Source organism: Ursus arctos, unplaced genomic scaffold (assembly GCF_023065955.2).
Source record: "Ursus arctos isolate Adak ecotype North America unplaced genomic scaffold, UrsArc2.0 scaffold_3, whole genome shotgun sequence".
Taxonomy (NCBI): domain Eukaryota; kingdom Metazoa; phylum Chordata; class Mammalia; order Carnivora; family Ursidae; genus Ursus; species Ursus arctos.
Genome location: NW_026622985.1, coordinates 71,481,800 through 71,509,138, shown reverse-complemented (window position 1 = coordinate 71,509,138; position 27,339 = coordinate 71,481,800). Strand labels below are relative to the sequence as shown.

General features: G+C 37.0%; 1 protein-coding gene across 1 annotated transcript; it reads left to right on the top strand.

Moving 5' to 3' along the window:
• The first annotated feature begins 12,783 nt into the window (after positions 1–12,783).
• On the top strand, positions 12,784–27,339 carry ANKRD7 (ankyrin repeat domain 7). Its single transcript, XM_048213135.1, has 8 exons — positions 12,784–13,013; positions 15,553–15,667; positions 15,825–15,998; positions 16,865–16,971; positions 17,869–18,006; positions 19,947–20,056; positions 23,340–23,428; positions 27,097–27,339. Exons 1-8 carry the CDS (start codon positions 12,784–12,786, stop codon positions 27,337–27,339), a joined length of 1,206 nt encoding a protein of 401 aa, XP_048069092.1.

Below are 27,339 nucleotides of genomic sequence, written 5' to 3'. Positions count from 1 at the left end.
TTAAAATTCTATTTTTACCAAGTTTTCATGTCTCTGGAGGAATATGAAACACTGTACACAGAAAACAGAAGCTGGCTGTCTAACTGTACAGAATAATCAGAGGTTTCAAGGACACAGAAACACTAAGTGAAGCTCTGTGATATTTATATTAGGTGAGAAGTGAACTATTCTTAAGTGCCCATATTTTGGCCTAGTAATTATTTTTATACGTATATAATTTTCACTTTTAGATCATTGTTATTTCACATGCAGTTGTAAGAAATAATAGAGAAATCTTACTTATCCTTTATTCTGGTTTTCCCCCATGCAAAACTATACTTCAACAACCAGGATATTGACATTGTTAGGATCAGGGCACAATATTTTCATCATCACAAGGATAACTTTGGTGGCCTTTTTATAGCCACACCCACTTCCTTCTTACCTCCCACCAGCTCCTTAATCCCTTACAGTCACTAATCTGTTCATTTCTATAATTTTGCATTTCAGGAATGTTATACAAATGGTATCTGCCGTACAGTATATAAACTTTGGGGACTGATTTTTCACTCCGCATAATTCTCTGGAAATTCACCCAGATTGTGCTGTGTATCAATAGTTCATTTGTTTTATTGTTGAGTAGTGTCCCATGGTGTGCACATTCTGTAATTTCTTTAACCATTCACTCCTTGAAGGACGTATAGGGTGTGTCCAGTTTGTGGCTATTACAAATAAGACTGCTATTAACATGTATGTACTAGTTTTTCTGTGAAAATAAGTCTTCATTTCTCTGGGACAAATTCCCAGGAGTGCGATTGCTGGTTTGTATGGTAGTAACATGTTTATTATTTAAAGAAACTGCCAAATAATTTTTCCTGAGTGCCAAACCATTTTACATTCCCATCATGATGTGTGAGTGATCCAGTTTCTCTTATCCTAACCAGAATTTGACATTGACTCTGTTACTTATTTGAGCCATTCTGATAGGTATGTAGTGGTATCTCATTGTAGTTTTAATTTGCATTTTCCTAATGAAGTTGAAAATCTTTTCATGTGCTTATTTGCCATCTGTATACCCTCTTTGGTGAAAGGTCTTTTCATGTATGTTGACCGTTTTCTAACTGGATTGCTTTATTTTATTATTTTTTTTTACTTTCCAGTTTTGACAGTTCTATATACATTTCAGATACTACTAGCGTTTTGTCAGATATGTAATATGTAAACATTTTCTTCCAGGATATAACTAGTATTTTTATCCTCTTAAAAGATAATAAAGCAGGGTCTTTCACAGAGCAAAAGTTTTAAATTTTTATCCAGTCTAGTTTATCAGTTTTTCCTTTTATAGAAGGATGCTTTTATAGACCATGCTTTTGGTTGTCAGGTCTAAGAACTCTGCCTAGCTTTAGAGCCTGAAGATTTCCTCTTGTTTTTGTTTTCTCTGAAAGTTTCCTAATTTTACATCTTACATTTAAGTCCACGGTCCATTTTGAGTTCATTTTCATATAAGATGTGAAACTTAGTTCGTTTTATTTTTTGTCTGTGGATGTCCAGTTGCTCTAGCAGCATTTTTTGAAAAGCCTATCTTTCCTCCATTGGATTGTTTTTACAAACTTGTTTTGTCAAAAGCTAGGCATATTTGTGAATCTACTTCTGCGTTCTCTCTTCTATTTCATTGATATGTATGCCTATCTCTCCACCAATGCCACAGTCTTGACTACTGTCGCTGTATAGTAAGTCCTTAAATTACGTAGAATGATTCTTCCCACTCTATTCTTCTTCAGAATAACTTCAGCTCTTCTAGTTCCATTGCCTTTCCACATAAATTTTAGAATCTTGGCTATATCTACAAAAAATCTTGCAGAGATGTTGATAAGATTGCATTAAACCTGCATCTACGTCAAGAGAACTATCATTTTTACTGTGTCTTCTAATCTGCAAACATATTATGTCTCTCCATTTATTGAGATTTTCTTTGATTTGATTCATCAACATTTTGTGTATACAAATCTGTACATGTGTTAAGTATTTCATTGTTCATTGCTAGTATATTAGAAATACTATAGATTTTTGTATGTTTATCTCACTCTTGCAAACTTGATGAACACTTATTTAATAGTTCTTTTGTAGATTTCTTCAGATTTAATATGTATACGATTATCTCATCTGAAAATAGGGACAACTTTATTTTTTCCTTTCTAATCTTTATGCCTTTTGCTTTCTTTTCTTGCCTTCCTTCACTGGCTAGAACCTCTAGAACTATGTTGAATAATTAAAGTCATCTAAATCTAGAATTTTCTTTGTGGGAAGGTATTTAGCTATATATCTATATATCTTTAACAGATGTCTTCATGTTATATATTTCAAATTTTAAGGAATTTGTGCATTTCATCTATGCACTTAAATTTATTGAAGTTGCACAATTATTCCATTATAATCCTTTTAGTGTCTTTAGGATCAGTAATTATAGCCTTATTCATTTCTGATTTTAATTTGCAGGTTCTCTTTCCCTGATCATTCTGGCTTTAGCTTTAGTAATTTTAGTTTTGCTAATTTTTATTGCTATTTCATTGATTTCTGCTTATTTATTTTTTTTTCTTTATGCTTTATGTTTTTTCCTAGTTTAAGGTGGAATTTTAAAGCATTCATTTGAGACAATTCTTTCAGTATAAGCATTGATAGCTATAACTTTCCTTCTAAGGATTCTTTTAGCCACTTCGCTAAAGCTATGTAGGACGCATTCTACAAATTTTTTCAGATTCTCAATTCATCTTCTTTTAATTTAATATATTTTCTAAATTACCTTGTGATTTCTTTGAGATAGGATTAATTAGGAGTATGTTGCTCAGTTGGTTAAGTGTCTGCCTTTGGCTCAGGTCATGATCCCAGTGTCCCGGGGTTAAGCCCCACTTTGGGCTCCCTGGTCAGTGGGGAGTTGTGCTCTTGCTCTTGCTCTTGCTCTCTCTCAATTAAATAAATAAAATCTTTTTTAAAAATAATTTCAGAATACTGAGGGATGTTCCAAATATATTTTTTATTGATTTCAAGTTTCATGGTTGTCATAGAACATAATTTTAATATTTAAGTCTTTGTAAGTCTACTGAGATTAGTATTGTGCCCCCAGAATATGGTCTATCTGGGTGAATGTTCTATGTACACTTGAAAAGAAAAAAAGTGAGTTCTTCTGTGGATGGAGTGTTCTATAAAGGTCAGTTATGTCAAATTGGGTTATAGTCTTTCCATTATGCTTGCTGATGTTTTTGTCTACTTCTACAAATTAATGAAAGAAGAGTGTTGGGGTTTGAAACTAGAATTGTAGATTTGTCTCTCGTTTTAGTTTTATCAGTTTTACTTAATGCATTATATATACTTAATGTAATCTATTACTGTATACATACACATTTAGGGTTGGATATTTTCTTCATTAAATGAACCCCATGTCCTTATGCAATGTCCTTCATTATTCCTGGTAATATTTCTTGTTCTAAATCTACTTCATCTAATATTAATATAGCTAATCTAATTTTCTTTCAATTATCGTCTATATGGCATATCATTTTCTTGTGTTATTTTTAATCCCTCTTTGTCTTTGTTTTAAGGTGGGTGTTTTATAGATAGTATAGAATTGGATTTTACTTTTTTGTCTGATATTGGTATTCTCTGCCTTTTGATTGGGTGTTTAGAACAATAACATTTAATGAATTATTGATATTTTTAAATTTAAATGCCATATGTTACTTTTTTTTTACTTATCCCCACTTTTTGCGCCTTTTCCCTCTTTTCCTACCTTCTTTTGGAATAAGTACAAATGTACTTCTTATGACTACATCTTATCTCCACTATTGACTTATTGGTTATATCTATTATTTTTAATTTTGTGGTTGCTCCTAGATAAAATATGCACACACACATACACACACCTTATCACAGTCTATCTTCCAATAATATTATACCACTTCACATGTAGCATAAGAACCTTATAATAATATATTACTATATCCTCTCTACTCTGAGTCTCAAATCAAGATATCCATAATCTGTATTCTTATTTGGTACTCAGGGATTTCTTCCAAGCTCATGTAAGTGTTGGAAGAATTCAGTGATCTGTGTCTTTAAGACTAAGGTCTCCTATTTCTTGTTGACTTTTGGTTAGGTGATACTCTCAGCTCCTAGAAGACATTCTTGCCACATGGCCCCCTTCATCCTCAAAGCCACTAAAAGAATTTTTCTCTCTTCAAATCCTTCTCATATTTACATCTCTGACTTCTGTGTCTGATGTCTAGATCTAGATTTAAAAGACTCCTGTGATTATGTCAGGCTCAAATAGAATAAGCTCCTTTTTGCCATTTAAGGTAACATAATCACAGAAATGATATCCCACTGTATTCACAGGTTCTGTCCATATTCGGGGCATGCATCACTGGGAGTCATCTTATTAATTCTGCTTATCACACAAGGCAGGGAGACTCATATAAGCTAAAACATAATTCTGAAAGAAGAAAAATAAGAGATTTTCCATCTGTAAGCTCTCCAGTTAACTAAAAACCTTACTGGACAGTAAGATGTTTTTCATCTTATAGTGCCATGTCTACTACCTGCCTGACATATAACGAGAACTCAGTAAGTGTTTGTTGAATAGAACACCTGACTCCCTTTATAAATAACAGAAGTTTAAAGTATACATTGATTAACATTATTCTCCAGCACTCTCAAATGCCTTAATTGCTCAAGGCAAGCAGGTGTCCTAGATTCCACTTGGAGGGCCTCACTGGTTGAACACTCCAGCAAAATCAGTGAAATCAGTTTCTAATAAAAGAAGCACAACCCCACTTACTATGTCCTTGCATTATGAGAACTCTAAGAAAAATGCAAAAGGAAAAACTCAGTCATCACACATGCATGTGTAATGTAAATTATACATTGATAATAGTAATCAGGAAGTAGGATCTATGGAGCACTTGCTTGGAATCTGGCAGACAAAATCAGAAAGGCAGTGCTTCTAGATAGGTGATACATTGCAAACCATTTCTATTCTCTCTCCACCCATCTTGCTTTTCTTTAGAACACACTTTTAATACCCTTTCCCACTTCAATTTTGTCTAGTTGCCTCTTTTCCCAGCTCCCTCTGTTTCTTTTTGCTACTTATTTCTGCCTCTTCGTTTTCCGTTCTTTCCATGTACCCTTCTCCCCTCTCCCTTTCTCTTCTCTCATTAGATCCTTTGTTCTCCTCTCCACTATCTACTGGTTCACCTCCTCTCCCCAACTAGTATTTGCTCATTTAAACAATTGTTGTTTACCTTTATATAAATCAGCTTTTCATCTTCTGTTTCTGAATATTAAGTCTATAATAAGAACAATATTTTATCTATGATAAGTATACATATCTCTAATATCAGCCTATAGGACAAAATGAAAGATTAAATATTTTTATCTTATATAATCTGAAATGGTACACAGGAATGAAAATCACACATTACCCCAGAATATCTCTGATTAGTTTCCATCTCTATATACACCCTATATAGAACCCTCTTACAAAGCTGAGCAATACTTAGATTGTCCACTAGATGGCAAATGATCACATAAGGACACTGACCACAGAAAAAAAGATTTTATAGAATTAGAGATTTGTTATAAAGAAAAGGCATATTTTTTTCTACAAATACAGCAAGTACCAAATAAAATATCCTAAAAGCACCTTAAGTCTTTATCCAGGACAAAATCCTTCCAAATTCCTATTACCTTATAATTATTTATGAATCAGAAACAAAGCAAAAATAAATAAATAAAAGAAAGATTATAAAGAGGAAATGTTTCCTAGCTATAGGGACTAAGGAAATGGTTCACAATTATTCATCATTTAAATAGAAATAAATAAAGTGAAAATGTACCATAAGCAGCCCTGTCAGTAAAATGGTCTAGATTAAAAACACTGTCATCACTTATAAGTAGTAATTATGTCTAAAGGGGAAGTATGAATGATCATATGAAGAGGACATATTTAAATAACATAATAGTTTAGTTAAGGATAAATATATTAGTGGGGGTGGAGTTGATTATTACAGGAATTACCAACTTAAAATCTATTGAACCAAATTAAAATCAACTCTCCATACTGTCATATGCAATAAAAATGACAAGTAATACATCAGTAGCCTTAATATTTCAGGTATTCATGCAAATCAATAAACAAGTAGGTCTACATTGAACTAAAAAGCTTCTGCACAGCAAAAGAAACAATCAATAAAATGGAAAGGCAGCCTGTGGAATGGGCCACCATACTTGCAAATCATATAGCTGATAAGGTGTTAACATCCAAAATATATGAAGAACTCATACAACTGAAGAGAGCAAAGGCTAACAACCTGATTTTAAAAATGGGCAGAGGAATGAATAGTTTTCCAAAGAAGACACACAAATGGCCAACAGGTACATGGAAAGGTAGTCGATGTGCTACTCACTAGGGAAATGCAGCTCAAAACTATAATGGGATATCACCTCACACCTGTTAGGATGGTTATCATGAAAAAGTGCCTCTCCACAAGATATATACTATTACAAAAGGAAAATTATACGATTAGGGTAAGGGTCTTGAGATGGGTGATTATCTTGGATTTTCTGGGTAAAACCAATGCAAATAGGTTCCTTAATTGTGAAAAAGGGAGGAAGAAGAGATATAAGGATAGAAGCGGAGGTCAGAGTAAATCTATTTCTGGTATTCAAGAGACAACAGCATTTAGAAGCTAGAAAAGGCAAGGAAACAGATTCTCCCAAAGAGTCTCCAGAAAGGAAGGCGGATATTCTCAATTTTAACCCTGTGAGACCTGTTTTGGCCTCTGACCTCCAGGACTGTATGATAAAAAAAAGTTTGTGTGGTTTTAAGCCACTGTGTTGTGTATGTGGTAAATTGTTACAGCAACAAAAGGAACTAATGCAACTCCTTAGGAAAGAAATATCAGCTATTTCTTTTAAAGCAAGAAAGTGATTGCCTAAACTTGAGTAAGATTCACTTAATATCTCAGAAAAGACTACAAGATAAAAGCATTGATCTTATGTAACAGATAATGAAATCTTTTTTTCCCCTGTAGCTGGTAAAATAATTGTTTGTGGAGAAAGGCCTGATTTCTTGATAATGTTCTTAGGTAAGCACATTTTAAGGGAGATACACACTCTGGAGCTGACAGGTTTCTTGCAAGTTTCACAGGCAAGAGGAAAACAATTCTGCATGATAAAAGAGACTGATGATGGATTGCAGGACTGAGGTGCTCTGGGACAACAAGGAGAGGGATGCAGAATCCAGGAATAGAACACAGTATATGTCCTGGGGACTGGATGAATGAAATGTCAAGAGCTACAGGACCACCTTTCCATTTCTATACTGATCAGCTTTTGCTAGGGTAATAAACAATCTCATCGTCTCAGTGGCTTAAACACTAAATAATATGTCTCATTCATGAGTGTTGGTTGTGGCCCTGTTGGGCCCAGCTGGGTTCCTGGTGTCAACTAAGCTTGGGTTCAGAGCTGCATTATGTGTGTCTCATTCTGGGACCCAGGCTGCAGAGGTGCTCTCTAGGCATGGTGCTCTCACAGAGGAGGTAAGAGTGCAGGAGGGAGATGGGCTTCTCTTAGAAGAAGGCAACCTGTCACTTTAGGAAGAGGAGAATGAATATTTGCTGAGCAGTATTCCAATCTACTATGATCCCCTAACACTTCAGGCAAACTGGGAAACTAATGATAGACGTGGTGTCACTGGAAATTTGGTGAAAGCCAGAGTGTATGTTGAGTTTTGTATTGAAGTCTGCACAGGACTGAAACAGTAAGCCCAAGGGAATAAGGAAAACAGCAAAAGAAAAAACTGGGTTTTATTTCTTTAACCCAAAGGAAAAGAAAAGTGAACCAACATTTTGATAAGTAACATCTCTTTATCAGGTACTGTGCTGAATAATTTCATTCTCATTTATTTTCACATGTTTCTGAGGTGAGGAGACAAGCTCAGAAAGGTGAAAAATGTTGCCCAAGTTCCTGTAGTTTGTATTCCATGATGGTAATTCAGGAATGTATCATTAAGGAAAGTTGAACTAAGGAGTCAATGGGCATAGGAAGTGACTCTTTAAAAATAGAAGTCTAGTGGGGCGCCTGGGTGGCTCAGTTGTTAAGCATCTGCCTTTGGCTCTGGGCATGATCCCAGGGTCCTGGGATCAAGCCCCACATCAGGCTCCTCCTCTGGGAGCTTCTTCCTCTCCCACTCCCCCTGCCTGTGTTCCCTCTCTCGCTGGCTCTCTCTCTCTCTCTCTGTCAAATAAATAAATAAAACCTTAAAAAAAATAGAAGGTTAGAAAAATACAAAAAAGGTGGCAACCCCCATCAAAATTGGGAAGGACTTGTTTTTTATGGAAATGAAGTTAAAACAAGCTGGATCAGTAGACCAGGCAAAATTATGGTCCGTGGATTTCTAGAACACAGTGCTGCAGCTCCAGCTCCCAGTTGAGACTGGCTGGTGCCAATAGAAGCTACAGTTTGAGAAACATAACCAAGGAAATAAACTCAGAAGAATTTATACTGCAACTGAAACAGAGGCACTACTGGCTGATTAGAAGTACCTTTGAAAGTTAGAAAAATGTACCCTTTCTTCCTTTGTCACAGACCTGTGTCAAAGTACACGGTTTGGCCAATCCCACTTGCTCCCTCCAAGAGGGTAGCCTAAATCTGCACCTTATGCCATTATTCTAGTTTGGTTGGGGTAAGAAGGGGGAGATGGATGTTAAGGACTTCAGTCATAAAGAAGGGTTTTCCTCCAAGCTGTCCACGTGAATGAGAAAAGTAGTCTATTTATATGGCTGTCTACTGGAGGTTTAGTCACCTAAAGCTGGCTATGTATTAGTTGGTTTTTGTTGTTAAACTTTTTTAAAAAAATATTTATTTTTATTTGAGAAAGAGAGAGAGCAGGGGGAGATGCAGAGAGAGAGAGAGCAATACGTGACAAGTGTCAGTTATTATTACGTATGTATATGTGTGCATGTGTCAGTATACGAATATGTCTTGTCTATTATAGAGCATACAAACATATGCATTCGTTTTAAAGGCAACATATGATAAAAGGTATAAAGAGATTCAGGTATTTTCTTTCCCCTTCCAGTGGATTGTTTTGTTTGTATGCCTTGAGTGATGTGCATTGCTCTTTGATGATTTATCTGCTTTTAGGAGCACACTGAGGGTAGATTAGGGATTGGCATTCCTCATGGCCAGGAAGCTGCCTACTGAAGGCTCCTGTGGAGATGGACTGGGGTCTGTGATTTTGGCAGAGTTAGATCTCGTGGGCCAGTTTCACATTAAGTTCTGTGTTCTCACTCTCATCTGCCACCCTCAAGTTTCTGTTTAAACATTACATCCTGGGGGCACCTGGGTGGCTCAGTTGGTTAAGTGTCTGCCTTCAGCTCAGGTCATGATTCCAGGGTCCTGGGGTCAAGTCCCCGTCATTGGGCTCCCTGCTTAGTGGGGAGTCTTCTTCTCTCTCTTCCTCTGCCACTCGCCCTGCTTGTGCTGTCTCTCTCTGTCAAATAAATAAACAAAATCTTAAAAAATAAAATTAAAAAACATTACATCTTGGTTTTTACCTCTGCGCCATGAAATTAAGGAAAAGTTCTGTGTCCAAAATTGTATTAAAGAATTTAAAAGGTAGGTAGAAGCAGAGGTTATTATCCAAATGTTTATCCATTCATTTGACAGACATTTATTGAGCACTTAATGTGCCAAAGCTTGTTATGGAAGTTGAGAATTAGCCTGGAACAAAGCATAAAAAAAGGCTGCCTTCTCAAGAATTACATTATCGTGGCAAGAAGAGCACTTTAGGAAAGGAGAACAACAAGGTTAGAGACCATTAGACAGGAACACACTTAGTGTGTTGGGGAATGACCAAGAAACCACAGTGCCTGTAGCAATGAGAGCTTAAGAGAAAGGACTTGAGGCCAGAGAAGTAAAAGGTGGGATAATTAAAAGGTGGAGGAGTAGGGTCACAGATTGTACAGGGCCATGGGGTCACTATAAAAAATTTAGCTTTTATTGAAAGGGATTTAGGAAATAATTGAAGTATTTTTAACAGACAGATAATATCATCTGAAGGCACTTTAACTGCTGGGTTCAGGCTGCTGGGTTCTAAATAAACTGGGGCAAGGGTGGTGTGTAAGGGCAGAAGCAGGAAGACCAATCAGGATTCTCCTACAAAATATTAAAGTAAGACAGTGCAAATGAGAGAAATGATGTTGGTCTGTGCTACATAGATAGCAGTGGTCAAATTCTGTATGTATTTTGGAGGTAATGCATTTAGGTTTTGCTAAGTGATTAGCTAACTGATGTGGCCATTGAGAAAGGGGGAAGTCAAGGAGGACACTAAGACTTTTGACCTGAGCAACTTTTGACCTGATTTTTGAAGAATGGAGTTACCTGTTCTTAAGTAAGAAAGACAGGGACAGAGTGGAATGTGAGGTCAGTTGAGACATATTAAGTGTGAGATGCCACTAGAATCTATAGCTAACTAGATGTAGTAGTCTGGAGTTCAGGAGAGAAGACCAGATTAGAACTCTCAATTTTGGAGTTGAGAGTATATAAGATGGCTTAAAGTCATGGAATAAATACGATCACCCAGAAGGGAATATGGATACAGGAATAAATCAAATGAATTCTGGATATATTTTATAGTTAGAGCTAACAGGATTTGCTGGCAATTTAAACATAGATGTAAAAGATAAGATTCATGGATGACTCCAAGGGTTTTGGAGGAAAAAAAATGAAGCTATTGATGGACTGATCCTGGGGTTCTCCAATATTGGAGATAAAGAGGAATAAGCAAATGGAGAAGGAATGGTTAGAAAGGAAGGAATTAAACCAGGGAAGTGTGATATCCTAGAAGCCAAGTGAAGACAGTGTTTCAAGGAGCAAGCAATGGTCCTTGAAACCTGGTCAAATGCTACTGGATTAATATGAAAACTGAGAAATGACGATGGGATTTCACATGATAGAGGTCATGGGCAATCATACTGAAAGCAGTATGATTTCATTTGAGGGAGATGGGAACAAAAGAATGGTTGCTAAGAGAGTAAATCTTAAAAGTTCTTATCACAAGAAAAAAGTTTTGTAACTTTTGTAACAGATGGTAAGTATTAGACTTATCGTGGTGATCATTTTGCAGTATATTCAAATATCGAATCATTATGTTGTATCTCTGACACTGATATAATGTTACATGTCAATTATACTTCAATGAAAAATAGATAATGATAGGAATTGCTGTGAGGACAGAGGAAGAAAAATTATATAGAGAGATTATAATATTACAGACAATTCTAAGGAGTTTTGCTGTAAAGGAGAGAAATGAGACCATGAATGGTTACAGAGAGAGAGATGCGATCAGTTTCATTGATTTGTAGGCTAGATAAATATTAGCATGTGTTTATGCTAATAAGAATTAGTTAACAGAGGGACAGACTTTATAGACACATGAGAAAGCAAGAGGTTGCTGAGGCACTGTTCATGGACAGGCTATAGAGGATGGGTTCTAGTCCACAAGAGAAGTGCTGGGCTTTGCTAGAAACATAGTAGGAACATATCATCAGTAGGAACAGAAGAGAAGGTAAAATATTTTTTGAGAAAGGATAGACAGATGGGTAGATGTCCTGGGAGCCTACAGAATTTCTTTTCTGATTAATTCTCTTTTCTCAGTGGATCAGGAAACCAGATCATCAGCCAAGAATGAGTTTGGAGAGAAGATATAAAATGGACAAGGAAAGTGTGAGTGTGAATGGATCAGGGAAATAGTTGAGGGTTGCTGAAAAGCATACCAATCCACTTAAGGTGAATTTTCATGAACTAAAAGTGAGACAGGACAGCATGGCTTTGTTTTTTCCTTTAGTCACATTCAGTGACTCAGGACAGACCATTTTAGATGGGAGTTTTAGATTTAACTAGGACTGAGGTTTAGGCAGAAAATAAGAAAAAGATTGAGCACAAACATTGAAGGTATATGCAGGGGAGTGGTGATGATGATGATGAACCTTGGAATTTAATCTAGTTAAGTAGGGAAATGTGGACACAGAGTGGGGTGGTCAGGGTCAGTGAAAGGTGGTAGAATTAACAGACTGTAGGTGCAATGAATTGGAAGCCTTTTTGGAATTCTTTGACATGTGAAAGCAAGCTGGAATATGAGAGGTAGCATTCAAAAGTAAATTTGAAATTGAGATTATAGAAGGATCTCAGTTATTGTTAAAAATGTGTTAGATCATGTGAACCATGTTGGGGGGTGGGCGGATACATAGACTGGAGGACAAAATCCTTGGAGAAGATCTATCCCCATCACAAGGAAGGTAAATCTTTACAAGAGTTCGAGTCATTAGGTCTATCCTCAAAGGAGAAGGGGTTATTTGTAAGAAAGTTGGTAGGTTTCTACCAACAGGTCCTGATCTACTAGTAAGACTGATAGCGTAGCAGTCAAAGATCTTAACTGAGAATCTGGGTCTGGACACCTTCAGTACTGAGTCCCTACAGGTGCGGGCGCTACTGCTGCGCCAGGCTCCGGGCGTTGCCAGGCAACTGAGATGGGTGTGTTGCCCTAGGCGAGTGGTTCAACCCGTTTCTTGTCTTTGATCACTTCCTGTCACTGGCTTACTTCCGGTCTCTGGCTAGCTTGGACTCTGCGGTGAAGACGGGGGAAGGGGTTGGTGATGTAGGGAGGGACCAGGCCCAAGGGGCTGGTGGGGCTGTTGTGAGCTGCAGGGACACCCTGACCCAACTGAAGGACTTGTGCCCTGTGCCGCAATGAAGAAGCTTTTCACTTTCTGGAGAAGGAAGGATCAGCCCCACAGCCCCTCCTCGCACCTGCCCGTAGGCGGGGCCAGTACTCATCACCCCACCCAGCCAGGCTACAACCTTCGAGATAAGGATTTAAAGAAACTTCACAAAGCTGCCTCAGTCGGGGATTTGGAGAAGGTGAAGGAGTACCTTCAGCTCAAGAAACATGATGTGAATATACGGGACAGAAAATACAGGTGACCAGACTGATGAAGGGCAGTGTGGAGAGGAAGCCGGCTCCACTGGGTCCTGTAATCAGGAGCAGGACTCGTCTGGGCTACTTCATTGGTTGTCACTCCAGGTTTCCCATAGTGGGGAGGTCTGATAACCACTGTCAGAGGTCACACTCCCAGCTTCCAATTTCCAGCTTGTTATTTCTTGGAATGCTTACCTGGGTATTTGAGGTTATTTGTGTCCTGATTGCTTCCACTCCTCCCACTGCATTAATCTCCACCTGGCACCTCACCCTTTACCTGAATTGCTGTTTTATTATTTGATCTATATAATGTCCCCAGCCACCCAAGATTTACCATAGTACTAATGTGCTAATAGGAAAAAGTAGAGGAGACCACCCAGAACAGTTGTTGTTAAGATTTTAAGACATTGAGACAGCAAAACGATTGACTTTTTAACATGGATCTCCTATGATTTTTTTTTCCACTTGCAGAGTATCTTCAAAAAGGCCATCACAACCACTTACTGCAAAAACAAAATTAATTTTATATATTAAGAAAAGAAGAAGTTGCATGTTCGGCATTAATAACAAAATATGTACTGTCTATTGGGGGAGTTTTCAAGTTATAGGGTATAAAAAACATTATTTTTCATCATAATTGGGTAACTGGAAACTATGGTTATAAAGAAGGTTTATGTCAGTTTGCCAATAGTTTTATGTCCTTCCCTTTGACAAAAACAGAGTTATATAAATTTATCCAATTTTATCCTACACCACTCCATTGAATTACATTACGGGGTCATGGGTAACCTCAACATGACTTCATTCAGTGGCCAATTCTCAGTCTTACATGGCTGGCATCTCAGCCAAGTCTCTTACTTGCCCTATCAGTAGTATTGGAAATAATTTCCTGTCTTTCAGGACACTTGGTTCACCTGGCACCTCTCCTACTTCTGTGGGCACTTCTTTCCAGACTCCTTTGCTGATTTCTTTTCCTCCTCCTGTCTGGTAAATATTTGAGGGCTCAGAACCTGAAATGATTCTGTGTGTCTTAATCTTCACTTGCCTGGTGAAGAGAGATTATCTTTAAATGTCTATATTCCAGTGCCTTCCGACTTTTTATCTCCGGCCAGACCCCTCCCCTGAACTTTACAGTCGTGTATATAAATACCTACACTGGAAAGTGGATATCTGATAGATTGTGCTGTTCTGGTCAAGGTTTAATAGCAGGCTCTTAGTTGAGGGTTGGGGTGAAGCAAAGGGAGGAGAAGCCCCGATTTCAAGCTACCAGTGTGAGGTCATTTGGCTTGAATAGTTCCTGAAAATTTAACAATTGGCTTGTGAGAGCCACCAGCTCCCTCACATCCATCTCGAGACATCTCAAACATCCCCAAACTGTGCTCCTGCTTTTCCTCCTCAGACCTGCATCTCTCTTTCTAGAAATACCAAATTCTTTCTTTCAATTGTTATACCAGAAACCCTAACATCATACTTGACTCCTCTCTTTCATATCATCCATCTGATCTTGTGGGCTCCACCTTCAAAATATAGCTAAAATCCAATTATTTCCTGCCACCTTCACAGTTACCATTCTAGTCAAAATCTCTATCATATCTTAACCAAAATTACTACAGTGGCCTCCTAACTAGTTTTCTGTCTTTTAACCTTTCCAGTTTATTCTCAATACAGTAGCCAGAAAGATCCTATAAAATCTATGTGAAATGAGTCATTCCGTGCCTTAACAACATCTACTGGCTTTCCATCTCATTAAAGGCAAAGGCCAAAGTCCTTCCAATGGCTCATTCAGCCTTACATGACATGCACGCAACTCTGTTATCTCTCTGATCTTCTGTCCTACAACTTTCCCTTTCATTCATCTCCAGGTTCCCTGGCCTCCTTAGTGTTCCACAGAAATGTCAGAAATGTATTTAGGGGCTTTGGACTTGCATTTCCTTTGCCTGAAGTGCTTTTCCCCCAGATAGCCACATGGCTTCCTCTCTCACTCCCTTCCGGGGTTTATTTAATTATCACCTTATCAGCGAAGGCTCCCTTGTCTACTCTTTGTGCAATGGCAAATTCTCTGTTAGCTGACATTTCCCATCTTCCCTGCCTGATTTTTCTCATTAGCACTTAATACTGTCTGGCATGCCTTCTATTTTAAGCTTTTTGTGTCCTTCCTCCACTAGCATGTGTGATCCATAAGAGCAAGTATTTTTGTCTATTTTGTCTGCTGCTATATCCTCATTACCTACAACCCAGCCTAGCCATAGTGAATGCTTACTAGACATTTTTTGGTGAATACAATGCATACATACATATGTATTTTTAACTCATTATAAACTTTCCTTGAAGTGAAACCAGTTAAATATTTGATCTTAAAGGCATTTCCATGACTTTTTAATTCAGTAGAAAGCAATTATAATTAATATAACTTGTATATAAATATCAATAAGTACACGAAACAAATACCTTAACAGTATATGATCTGTCATGTTCTTGAGTATTGTAACTTCTCAAAATAAGACTTACGTCTAATTTTGTGTTATGTTATATTGATACAGAACTCCTTTGCACCTGGCCTGTGCTAATGGATATTCAAATATTGTATCTCTCTTAATAGAGAAAAAGTGCAAAATAAATGTCTGTGATAGTGAAAAACGGTCTCCCTTGACTAAGGTGTGTCAATTTTTCCTTTTCAATTGGAATGCATTTGAGTTCTTCTAGCTAATTTTTATTGGATTTCATCATTTAAAACATAGTATTAAACGTTAGTTTAAGATATCACACCCTGAGTAGTAAGTTGGTTACTCATCTATTGTTGTTGTATTGACAGGCAGTACAGTGTGCTAAGGAAGATTGTGCTACTATTCTTCTAAGCCACGGGGCAGACCCAAATCTGGCGGATTTAGACGGCAATACTGCTCTCCATTATGCCGTCTGTGGTCAAAGTATCTCATTAGTTGAAAAATTGCTTGAACACAAAGCTAATCTTGAAGATCAAAATAAGGTAGTCTATTAAAAATAACGTTATATTTTAGAAAGCAGTGGAAGAAGGTATGTATTGCAGATAAGTCATATCTTTTGAAACACATGTTCTATGAAGCGTGAATTTTCCAAAATGAAACTGGGGAGAAGGAGAAGAAGAATGATATTATCAAATACTGATAAGGTTTTCCTTTTTAAAAAATCTTGGTCCATTTCATTTCAAACTATAACACTGACCTCCAAAACGATGCTATATTTCACCATGATAACTGTTCAAAGGCCTGTATCAAATGAGAAATATCTGATTTCCCTATAAGTTGGTATTGGTTAAAAATCATAAGCCTACATTTTTGCCTGTCTTATTTATATACTCATGGATAATGATAATAGGGTTAAATTAGAAAATCAGTTACTATGCTAAAAGTAATCAAACTCTCCTGTTGAGATGAGGTTTTCTGTTTTTGTGTTTAAGCTTCTTAACACTTAGGTTCACTGATATTTTGTCTCTATGACAGCCCAAATAAGTGCCGGCCTTGGAAGCCTATGGAATCTCAACAATAACAACAGTATGAAATGTGAATTGATGGTTTGTAATACTTACATTAAATGCTGGGTGCTTGTCACTTCAACACTCCAGGCCGCTCTTGCCCACCATTTGAATTAGGCCTAAAGTAAAAACTTTAATTTTATTTTTGAATGACTTAATTCCAGTGTATTTTCTTAGTCTCTGAAATCATATTTTGTTATATATCAAAACCTTTTTAAAATTAAAGTGTATATTCAGAGGTTTCTCATTAACACACTTATCTTTTAAATTGAACTTAAATCTAAAAGGCATATAATGTTAGTATAATATTTTAAATAATCATTTTAAAATAATTTTTTCAGGATGGGTATACTCCACTGTTACTTGCCATTACTGAAAATAATGCAAAAATGGTAGAATATCTTCTGAAGAGAGGGGCAGATGTGAATGCTTCAGATAAGAATCAAAGGTATAATAAATGCTAAATAAGACCATCCAACTATAGCTACCTAACAAGACAATATATATAAGTGTGTGTGTGTGTGTGTGTGTGTGTGTGTGTGTGTGTGTGTATATACATTTTGTGATATTGATAAAAGATCTGGCCATATATTTTGGGCAAATTACCTAGATTCCCAAGATCTGTTTTTCTGTAGAATCAAACAGCTGGGCCAGATTGGTAAATCATTATTATTATTATTATTATTTATAACATTAGAATTAGAATCGTACACAAAAACTCAGTCTCTAAATCCTAGATGCTATAGTTAAATGGGGATAGCTATCCAGACCCCTACACATGCCCCTCCCTAGCATTTTGAGACATCTTGAAAACACTAGGGTTCCAGGGAGCAGGGATTAAAAACCTTTGAGCTAGGGTGCCTGGGGGGCTCAGGCTCAGTCAGTTAAGTATCTACCTTCGGCTCAGGTCATGATCCCAGGGTCCTGGCATCCAGCTCCACACCAGACTCCCTGCTCTGCGGGGAGCCTGCTTCTTCCTCTCGTTCTGCCTGCCCCTCCCCTCCTTGTGCTCTGTCTCTCTTTCTCTCTCTGTCAAATGAATAAATAAAATCCTAAAAAAACCAAAAAACAAAAACAAGCAATCAAACAAACAAAAACAAAACACACAACTAAACCATTGAGCTAGCTGCTTCCTAGAGACTCTTTTATTTTTAGATTCTGTGATATAATGTGATTGGTACACCTTTTTGAGCAGATCTGCCCCACTTTTTACATTCTTGCCCTGACTCTTTTTCCCTGATAGTCTACATTTGAACAGTAAATTTAGAAAACTTAACTTAAAAAAAAAAATACAAGACATGTCTAAGATCTATAAATACACATTTATGTATCTCTTTTGCTCCAGAACAGCCCTTATGATTGCTCTAAATGATGAACCAACAAATTTAGTCAGTCTTCTTCTTCAGCAAGAGGTGGACCTATCTTGCCAAGATATTTATGGATTCACAGCTGAGGAATATGCTTCTTTTAATGGCTTTACTGTGTAAGTGGTCCTGCATATCTTTTAACAACTGTATGGAATTTGATCATAAGGAAAGAACCAGGAACCCCCAAAGTGCAAAACTGACAAAGTGCAAAGCTGTACAGTAGGGGTAACCATATTATGAATTCTGGGCACATGGATCCAGGGATCCTTGATTTCACCTGTTTGTAGCGTCCAATCAATATAAGAACTGCAGGTAGGCTGAGTCCACAGATTGACTCCCAGGGGCATGGGAATTTGAAGTATGTCAGTACAGTGATTTCAGCAAATAGTGACATAGTCAATAATAAAACATCTGGGTAATAAGGTTGGGCAAAAGATGATTAATCTACACAAGCCTCTTTCATTATTTTTACACATTAGTAATGTAAACATTTTATTCAAGTTTTGAATATTATTATTGTTTTGTTAGCTAACTTTAGTTTGATAAGTTTTCAGAATTCTTAAGTATATTCTCAATAACCCAAAAGACAAAACTTTTCATGTATAAATATGCATTTTTAATTTTAATAGTCAATGAGAAAGTAAGGTGAAATGAACAGAAATTTACATATAGCTAATAAAGTTAAATAACATAAAGGTATTTTCCTTATAATTTCATTTTAAGGTAAAATTTTAATTATACATAGGTATTTTTTCTAATTGTTTTCCTTTTCTTCCACCTACTTTATTCACATTTAGTAATATCTTTTAATCATTAATTCCATATGAACATCACAGGGGTGGGAGGAGAGGAAAAAAGATAAAGGGGAGAGAGAGAGAAGTAATTTTTACATATACATTCAGACGCTTATTTATAAAGTCTAAGTTGAACTTTATAAACTAAGGGATTCATAGTCCATTAAATATATAAACCATAATTGAATACAATATTTTTTTGCAATACTGTACGTACGTACCTTGCTTTACCTTGGTTTAAGCAAACCATGTTATAAAAATTTCAGTAAAGAGATAAATTACTGATGGCTATCTATGCTATGAAGGGATTCTTCATTTTATAAAAAGTGGAATTTTAAATGGGGAGTTTTCCATATCATTCTAAAAGTTTGGATATAGGGGCACCTGGGTTACTCAGTCAGTTAACTGGCTGACTTGATTTCAGCTCAGGTCATGATCCTCAGTGTCCTGGGATAGAGTCCATGTGTCAAGTTCTGCACTCAGTGGGGAGTCTGCTTGAGATTCTCTCTGTCTCTCCTTTTGCCCCTTCCCTTGCCTGTTAGGCCCAAGTGTTATGAACTGAATTGTGCCCCATTCCTCCCACCTCAAAATCATGTGTTAAAGTCCTAACCCCCAGGACCGCAAAATTTGGATGATTGTATTTGGAAAGAGGCTTTTAAAGAGATGTTAAGTTAAAATGACGGCGCAATAGAGTGGGCCCTAATCCAGTTTGACTGGTATTCTTGTAAGAAAAGGAGATTAGGACGTAGAGACACCAACAGTGCTTGTTGCCAGAGGGGCAACTTTTAGTGAAGAGTCGGCAAAGCACAGTCATCTAGCCAAGGAGAGAGGCCTGGAACAGATCCTCCTCTTACAGCCCTCAGTGGAAACCAACATGCCTGGCACCTTGATCTTGGACCTCCCACTTCTAGAACTGTGAGAAAATAAATGTCTTTTGTTTAAGCCACCCGGTCTGTGGTATTTTGTGACAGCAACCCTAGCAACCTAATACACCAACGATAACCTAAAGCTATTTTTTCTACCTTGCTAGTAGTTTATTTGTGATAGCAGGAAGAAAAGTACCAGAGAATGGGAATATGTGAAATAAAAATGGTGTCTGTTAATGGAATTGGCTTGAAAGGAGGCTTGTGGTCAGCAGCAAGTGTATGACATACTTAGGAAGGCATTAGCTAAAGTCTAAGGTTTTGATCTGATGATTATGTATTATGAATTTAACTATTTATGAATCCTGGAATTCATATATGCTTTCTCTTTATGGATAGATATCATCAATTAATTGCCAATTATGGAAGGAAGAAGAACGTTGAACAGATGTCTGACTCTGAAGATACAACTTTGGGCACTGTATTTGATACAGAAGAGCTGAAGGAAGGTAAGAAGATACAAATTAAACAAATAGTTTTGATGGTTTGTTTTTTAGGAAGGGACTCGGTTTTCTCAAATAATATTTAAATTTGAAATAGAAATTTTCTCCAATTTTGAAATGCTAAATATTTTTAAGACCCATTCTTAAGAAAGTTTGTAATTAAAATATTTTGACACTGTGTTGACTGAAAATGTAATGTAAAGAGATACCGAATGATTAAGATAATTTTTATCCATAGTCTAGTTATAAAAAACAAAATATGACTAGTTATAATAACTACTAGTTTTAAAAAGCAAAATTTTTAATAAACATAAAGCTATTAGTAAATTTTTAATATTATTCTAAAAACACTTCCAATAAGTATATTTGATAATTGTTAATATAATATATACTTAATCATTACATAAAACTTAAAATTAGGTAGCAGTATTTGTGAATTAAAAATACTATGCATCTATTAAAATAATTCTTGGTGCTTATTTTCAAAAAAACCATACAGTTATTTAGGTCTATAAAACTTAGCTTTTTGTTTGTTTGTTTTTTGGTGGGTATATGTTACATTGACTTTTTTTTTAATTAGATGACATAAAAATTTTCAGTTATTCTCTGTAAATACACCAGCAAACACACTCCTCCCCTACCCTTCAACTATAGTGTAAAAAAGAAGGAAAAAAAATGAAAATTTAAGACAGAGAGGGACCCTGATGGCAATAGGAGAACATATGATTGTCACAACTATTCACTCTTTCTTCATCCCCTCAAATCTATCGTTATAACACCCTGAACAGTGCTTGGTCCTGTTGCCTCAAGGTGAGTGAATTTAAGAGAGAATTTACTTAAATTTTTCTTTGTAACTTAATCTCACACACTCAATAAATTTTGTTTTTTGGACTCTTGTTCTTCTTCCTTATATGCTCCTGTCCTACCATCTCTCTGTCTCTCTGTCTCTCTCCCTCTTACATTGTTCACGAGCTATAAGAAGTAAAGAATTTCTGTGATTTATACTTCAGTTCTTTAGGGAAATAAGGCAGTAGAAAGTTAAAAATACCACTCATATTTTGAGTATCTCCTGAGGCTAAACAATTAAAAACACCCCCATTTCTTTTACCCATGGCAATATATGTTGCAGTTTTTAATGAAATGTTAATCTTTGTATGCTTTGATGCATAATAGAAATATTAGGTCAAGAAAATTGTCCAAACACATTGCAAAAGATGGTGAACATTAAAGGTTGTATTCCTGTCAGATTCCAATAATTCAATTATTCATTTTTAAAATGACCATAAAATACAGAAATATTGATGCTAAATTGTAATTGTTTTGTAGCTGAGGCATAGAATTTAAGAAATATACTTAGGAGTAAAAATATTTGAACACAAATGAAGACATTACAAATATTACTTGTTTTCTAGACATATAACCTCATTTCTACAAGTCCTTTACTGCTGCCTTGAATTAGAAGAGTCTGTTTTGAAAGAGCAACCAAATGAAATGTCACAGCATTTCACTGACTACTCATTTGAAGAATAGTTTGTTAATGGAGAACAATTTTCATCTTAGAAGATGTGAGATTTCAAAAGACAAACATCTATATCATGAACTATCAGTTGAAAGGATACAATTTGTGTTCAGCTTATAGTCAGCAAAAGTCTTTTTAGTCAGAATTTTGAATGGGTTATTTGTAAGTGTAAACTTTGAAACACATTGTGTTAGGCATGCGTTAGAGCATTTAAATAAAGTAAAAATATTAACATTTCAGCTATAAAATGGAGGAAAACATTATAAGTAACCCTGTGTAAATGGAAATTCTCTTTATTTACAAGCACTTTCATTGAAAAAAAACTTTTTTTTCTTTTTTAGAAATATTACAGTAATACATATTAAGAAAATTTGGGTATTACAGAAAAGAAAAAAAGAAATAAGAAATCACTCATAGTCTCATGACCCAAACAAAACATCTGTTAAATTTCTGGCGTGTTTTTGTAATCTTTTAAAATCTGCTTAACTTTTTTTTTCTTCAAAGGAAATTTATAATTTTGCCTTTAAAAACAAAATATAGAGCACATGGTTTTCACTGCGCTCTTTGCCATACCTTGAACACATCTAGCACAATCTAGCTTCAGGATTATTCCCTGGAAGACTTTTCCTTTAGTTGTATCCTGGGACACTTCCTCCCCTCAAAAGGGACATCAGTGAAGCCTTCTCTGGCTGCCTTGCCGTTCTGTCATTGACAATGCTTTATTATCTACTCCTCTCCCCCTTGCCCTTTGGATTGCAAAATCCATGAGAGCTTGAACTTTTTGTTCATGGTTAAATCCTCATCACTTGTAAAATGTCTGGTGATAGTAAATATTCAATTGCCAAATACAGTCATACCTCATTTTATTGCACTTTGTTTCATTGCCCTTTGGAGATACCGTTTTTTTGTTTGTTTGTTTGTTTTGTTTTTTTTTGTCAAGTCGTTGGTTTGTGGTAACTCTGCGTCAAGCAAGTCTGTTGGCACCATTTTTCCCAGAGCATTTGTTCACTTCATGTCTCTGGGTCACATTTTGATAATTCTCACAATATTTTAGACTTTTTCATTATTACTGTATTTGTTATGGTGATGGGATCAGTGATCTTGATGTTACTGTCAGAATTGTCTTGTGGTGCCATGAACCACACCCATATCAGACAGCACACTTGATCGGTCAATGTGTGTGTTCTGACTACACCCAACCTGCCATTCCCCTTCTCTCTCCCTCCCCTCGGGCCTCATTATTCTCTGAGACACAACAGCCTTGACATTAGGACAACTAATAACTGTATAATGGACTCTAAGTGTTCAAGTGAAAGGAAGAGTCTCAAGTCTTTCACTTTAAATCAAAAGCTAAAAATGATTATGCTTAGTGAGGAAGGCATGTTAAAAGCTGAGGTAGGTCAAAAGCTAGGCCTCTTGTGCCAAATAGTTAGCCAAGTTGTGAATGCAAAGGAAAAGTTCTTGAAGAAAATTGAAAGTGCTACTCCAGTGAACATATGAATGATAAGAAGCAAAGCAGCCTTATTGCTGATGTGGAGACAGTTTTGGTAGTCTGGATAGAAGATCGCCAGATACAGGGGCGCCTGGGTGGCGCAGTCATTAAGCCTCTGCCTTGGGCTCAGGGTGTGATCCCAGCGTTCTGGGATTGAGCCCCACATCGGGCTCCTCCACTGGGAACCTGCTTCTTCATCTCCCACTTCCCCTGCTTGTGTTCCCTCTCTCTCTCTCTGTCAAAATAAATAACTAAAATCTTAAAAAAAAAAAAAAAAGATCGCCAGATACAGCGTTCCTTTAAATCAAAGCCTAATCGAGAGCAAGGCCCTGACTCTCTTCCGGTCTATGAAGAGAAGCTGCAGAAGGTAAGTTGGAAGCTCGCAGAGGTTGGCATAAGGTTTAAAGAAAGAAGCCATCTCCATAACATAAAAGTGCAAAGTGAAGCAGCAAGTGCCAATATTGAAGCTCCAGCAAGTTATCCAGAAGATCTAGCTAATGATAATTAATAATAATTAAGATAATTAATGAAGGTGGCTACACTAAACAACAGATTTTCAATGTAGACAGAACAGCCTTATATTGGAAGAAGATGCCATCTAGTATTTTCATAGCTGGAGAGAAGTCAATGCCTGGCTTCAAAGCTTCAAAAGATAGGCCGACTCTCTTGTTAGGAGCTAATGCTGGTGACTTTTAGAGGAAGCCATTGCTCATTTACCATCCCAGATATTGTAGGGCCCCTAAGAATAATGCTATATCTACTCTGGCTCTGTACATGGACAACAAAGCCTAAATGAGAGCACATCTCTTTACAGCAATGGTTTACTGAAAAATTTTAAGCCCACTACTCAGACAAAAAGATTCCTTTCAAGATATGACTGCTCATTGACAATGCACCTGGTTACCCAAGAGCTCCGATGGAAATGTACAAAGAGATTAATGCCTGTTTTCATGCTAACACGGCATCCATTTTGCAGCCCATGGATCAAGGAGTAATTTTGACTTTCAAGTCTTATTATTTAAGAAATATATTTTTGTACAATTTTATAAGGCCGTGGCTGCCATAGGTAGTGATTCATCTAATGGATTTGAGCAAAGTAAATTGAAAACCTTCTGGAAAAGATTCACCATTTTAGATGCCATTAAGAACATTTGTGATTCATGGGAAGAGGTCAAAATATTAGCATTAACAGAAGTTTGGAAGAAGTTGATTGCAACCCTCATGGATGAGTTGGAGGAGAAGGCTCCAGTAAGGCTTCAGTAAAGGAAGTAACTGCAGATGTGGTGGACATAGAGAACTAAAATGAGAAGTGGGGCCTGAAGATATGACTGAACTGTTACAATCTCATGATAACACTTTAACGGTTGAGTTGCTTCTTAATGGTTGAGCAGAGAAAATGAATCTTTGAGATGGACTTTACTCCTGGTGAAGATGTTATAAAGATTGTTGAAATGACAACAAAGGATTTAGAATATGATACAAACTTAGTTGATAAAGCGGTAGCAGGTTTTGAGAAGATTGATTCCAATTTTGAAAGAAGTTCTGCTGTGGGTAAAATGCTGTGAAGCAGCATCGTGTGCTATGGAGAAATCATTTGCAAAGGAGTCCATTGATACGGCAAACTTCACTGTTTTCTTATTTTAAGAAATTGCCATAGCCACCCTGCCCCTCAGCAATACCAGCCTAGTCAGTCAGGAGCCATCAACACTGAGGCAAGACCCTCACCAGCAAAAAGATTATGACTCACTGAAAGCCCAGATGATGGTTAGCATTTTTTAATTAAAAAGTATTTTTAATTAAGGTACGTACATGATATTTTTAGACACAATGCTATTGCACACGTAATAGACTATAGTACACTGTAAACATAACTTTTTATATTCACTGGGAAACCAAAAAATTCATCTTAGTTTATTACCAAGATAAGAATAAATAGCCCAGGAACTCAACAGGAAGAGAGCAGAGTTCAGACCATGAGGAATTTCTGTGTTAGCAAGGACCTAATAAGCCACTAAAAGCAAGGCAGAAGTCATCTCCACGGGACCTGCACCCAGTTGAAATCGGGATCTGCAGTGATAGGTGATGTGAATCAGATCTTGCTGGGTGGTCTAAGAAAACTGTGGAAATAAAAATAACCCAAATGAGAATAATTAGAAGCTATTCAGAGATTGTAGCAAGGAAGTCAGCCGTCATCACTTACATATGATAGAGATTCAAAGGAAAGCAGGAAAAGTGGGAAACCTCTATATTGAAAAAAAATGGAAGACTTCATACTTTAAGTCTGATTGTGGGTGGTTGGCATGGGGAAGCTGGAGATTGGTTAATTAGAAGTTTTGCATTTTATATGATTAATTTGAAGAGCATATTTGGCTTTCTCTGGTTGGTGTTGAGTTGGAAGCAGAAAGGGTGGAGGGAAATATTGGGAAATTGACAGTGTTCTGAGTTTAAGCCTTGACAAAATCTAAGTACTTAATCAACAAAAGTTATTATGATTTTAAAAAGAGTTTCCTGCCCTCTACAATCATTATAAGAAAGAAATTTGCCAGCTTCTCTATTTCCTGTATGTATTTACTCTTTTCACTGATGTTTTAGTAGCAGAGTGGAAAAGAAACAGTAGACTCAAATTCCTACCTAGCGACTTAGAAGTGAAAGAATGTTCAAGCTTCTTAACTATAGCCTCAGTTCCTTCACTGTAATATAAAGAAGGTATACTAATCACTTTCCAAGATTGTTCTCATGAGGCAGATCTTTTCTCTTTTTACTACATTTATACTACTTTAGCATTCTTGGAGTCATGTGTCTTTGATATAAATTGTATTCATTGGCCACATGATATTCTAATTCACCAAAAATCACTCAGACATTCCGTTACTGTGAGCTATTACATTTTTTTCCCATTTTCCCCCCACCATTAAAGACTGAAAACCTTATCTTGCTATCCATATTTTCTTCTTTGGAATTATATCCATTGGAGATAGTTCTATGACTGAGATTACTAGTTTACAATGTATGAAAGTATTTATGTTTCATAAAATACACTACCAATATTTTTCCAAAGTCTTTCAGTGTTTTAAGATCCACTTGAATCAAAAGTTGACTGAAAAAAAGACTCAACTGTATTGAAAAAAATGGAAGAACAGAAACCATAAGTGACCAAAGCCACTTTCTTGTTTGGCCATCTCATTACATTTTATAAGAAGAGAAACACATTAAATAGATTTATATGAAAGATTTATTTTGAATAATAAATTTTAAAATGAAAGTCCTTAAGGCAAAACCATTTTGCATGTAATTAAGCTCGGTAGGAAAGTAGAGGGTTGATGATAACAATTCATTAAAGTTGTAGAGGAGAAATTTCTTTAAATCTTGTCAGTATTACTCTATGATTGAATTCATGAAACTCATTTGGCATTAGGGATAAAGTTCAAAGCTTTTATTGAGTGAGGCAGAGCGGAAGAGGAGAGGAGAGACTGTGAAATGCCTTTTTTCTTTTCATCTGAACAGGGTACTTCCCCTTTGTCCTCATAGGTTTCCCTTCAGAGGCACGTGCTGTCAGACTCTGAAACTATGGCAGGGACAGGGGTTGCTGCCTGGGTTCCGGAATTATAATCCCCACTACCTACCAGATGTGGGAGTGGAGTAAGCTCCAGGAATGAAGCTTCTGCCACTAGAATCAAAGGGTGGGGGGGAAGTGCGAGGTGCCTAGGGACGTTTTCTGGGTGAGGAGACATTCCCGATGTTGCAGCCCCAGGTCGGCACAGCCCTGGTATTGTGCAAGCCAGCTTGTCCATAGGCTCAAGTGACCACCTGACCATCTCCCCCCACCCCCCAACTCTGCTAACTATCACCTTGTCCAGCAAAGGACAGCAACACCCGGCCCCACCCCCGGCTTTTCCTAGACTGGAGAAGGGGGCCGGACCAGCGCCTGCGCACTGGGTCCCTGCGGCTTAACATGTGCACCCGCCTAGAGCTACTTGCCTTGTAGTTAGGATTAGTTTCAAACGGTTTCCTTAGCTGCGTTGCCTTCCCCAAAAGCGCGAGGTTATAAGCAAGGGCACTTTGATGCTGGGGGTCACCACTGCAAGAACTGCTTCTGTGACCTTGCGCTCCCGGGTGGGATCAGGTGGCAGCGAGAAACAGGAAACTTGGGGAGCATCTGGATTCATTCGGGCGATCGTCAACGATCAAACAGGTTGTATTCTTTCTTGGAAAGGAAGGCGAAGTGGCAGTCCAGGTCCTCTTGCAGCCAGAGGAGAGACTGCGGGGACGTGTGTGTAG

Bases quoted from the DNA above. Each gene is read 5' to 3' on its own strand.
- ANKRD7 (XM_048213135.1), top strand. From the start codon at position 12,784: ATGAAGAAGCTTTTCACTTTCTGGAGAAGGAAGGATCAGCCCCACAGC. The intron at 13,014-15,552 runs GTGACCAGACTG...ATATTGATACAG, and splicing joins ATACGGGACAGAAAATACAG to AACTCCTTTGCACCTGGCCT. The intron at 23,429-27,096 runs GTAAGTTGGAAG...CTTCCCCAAAAG, and splicing joins ATGAAGAGAAGCTGCAGAAG to CGCGAGGTTATAAGCAAGGG.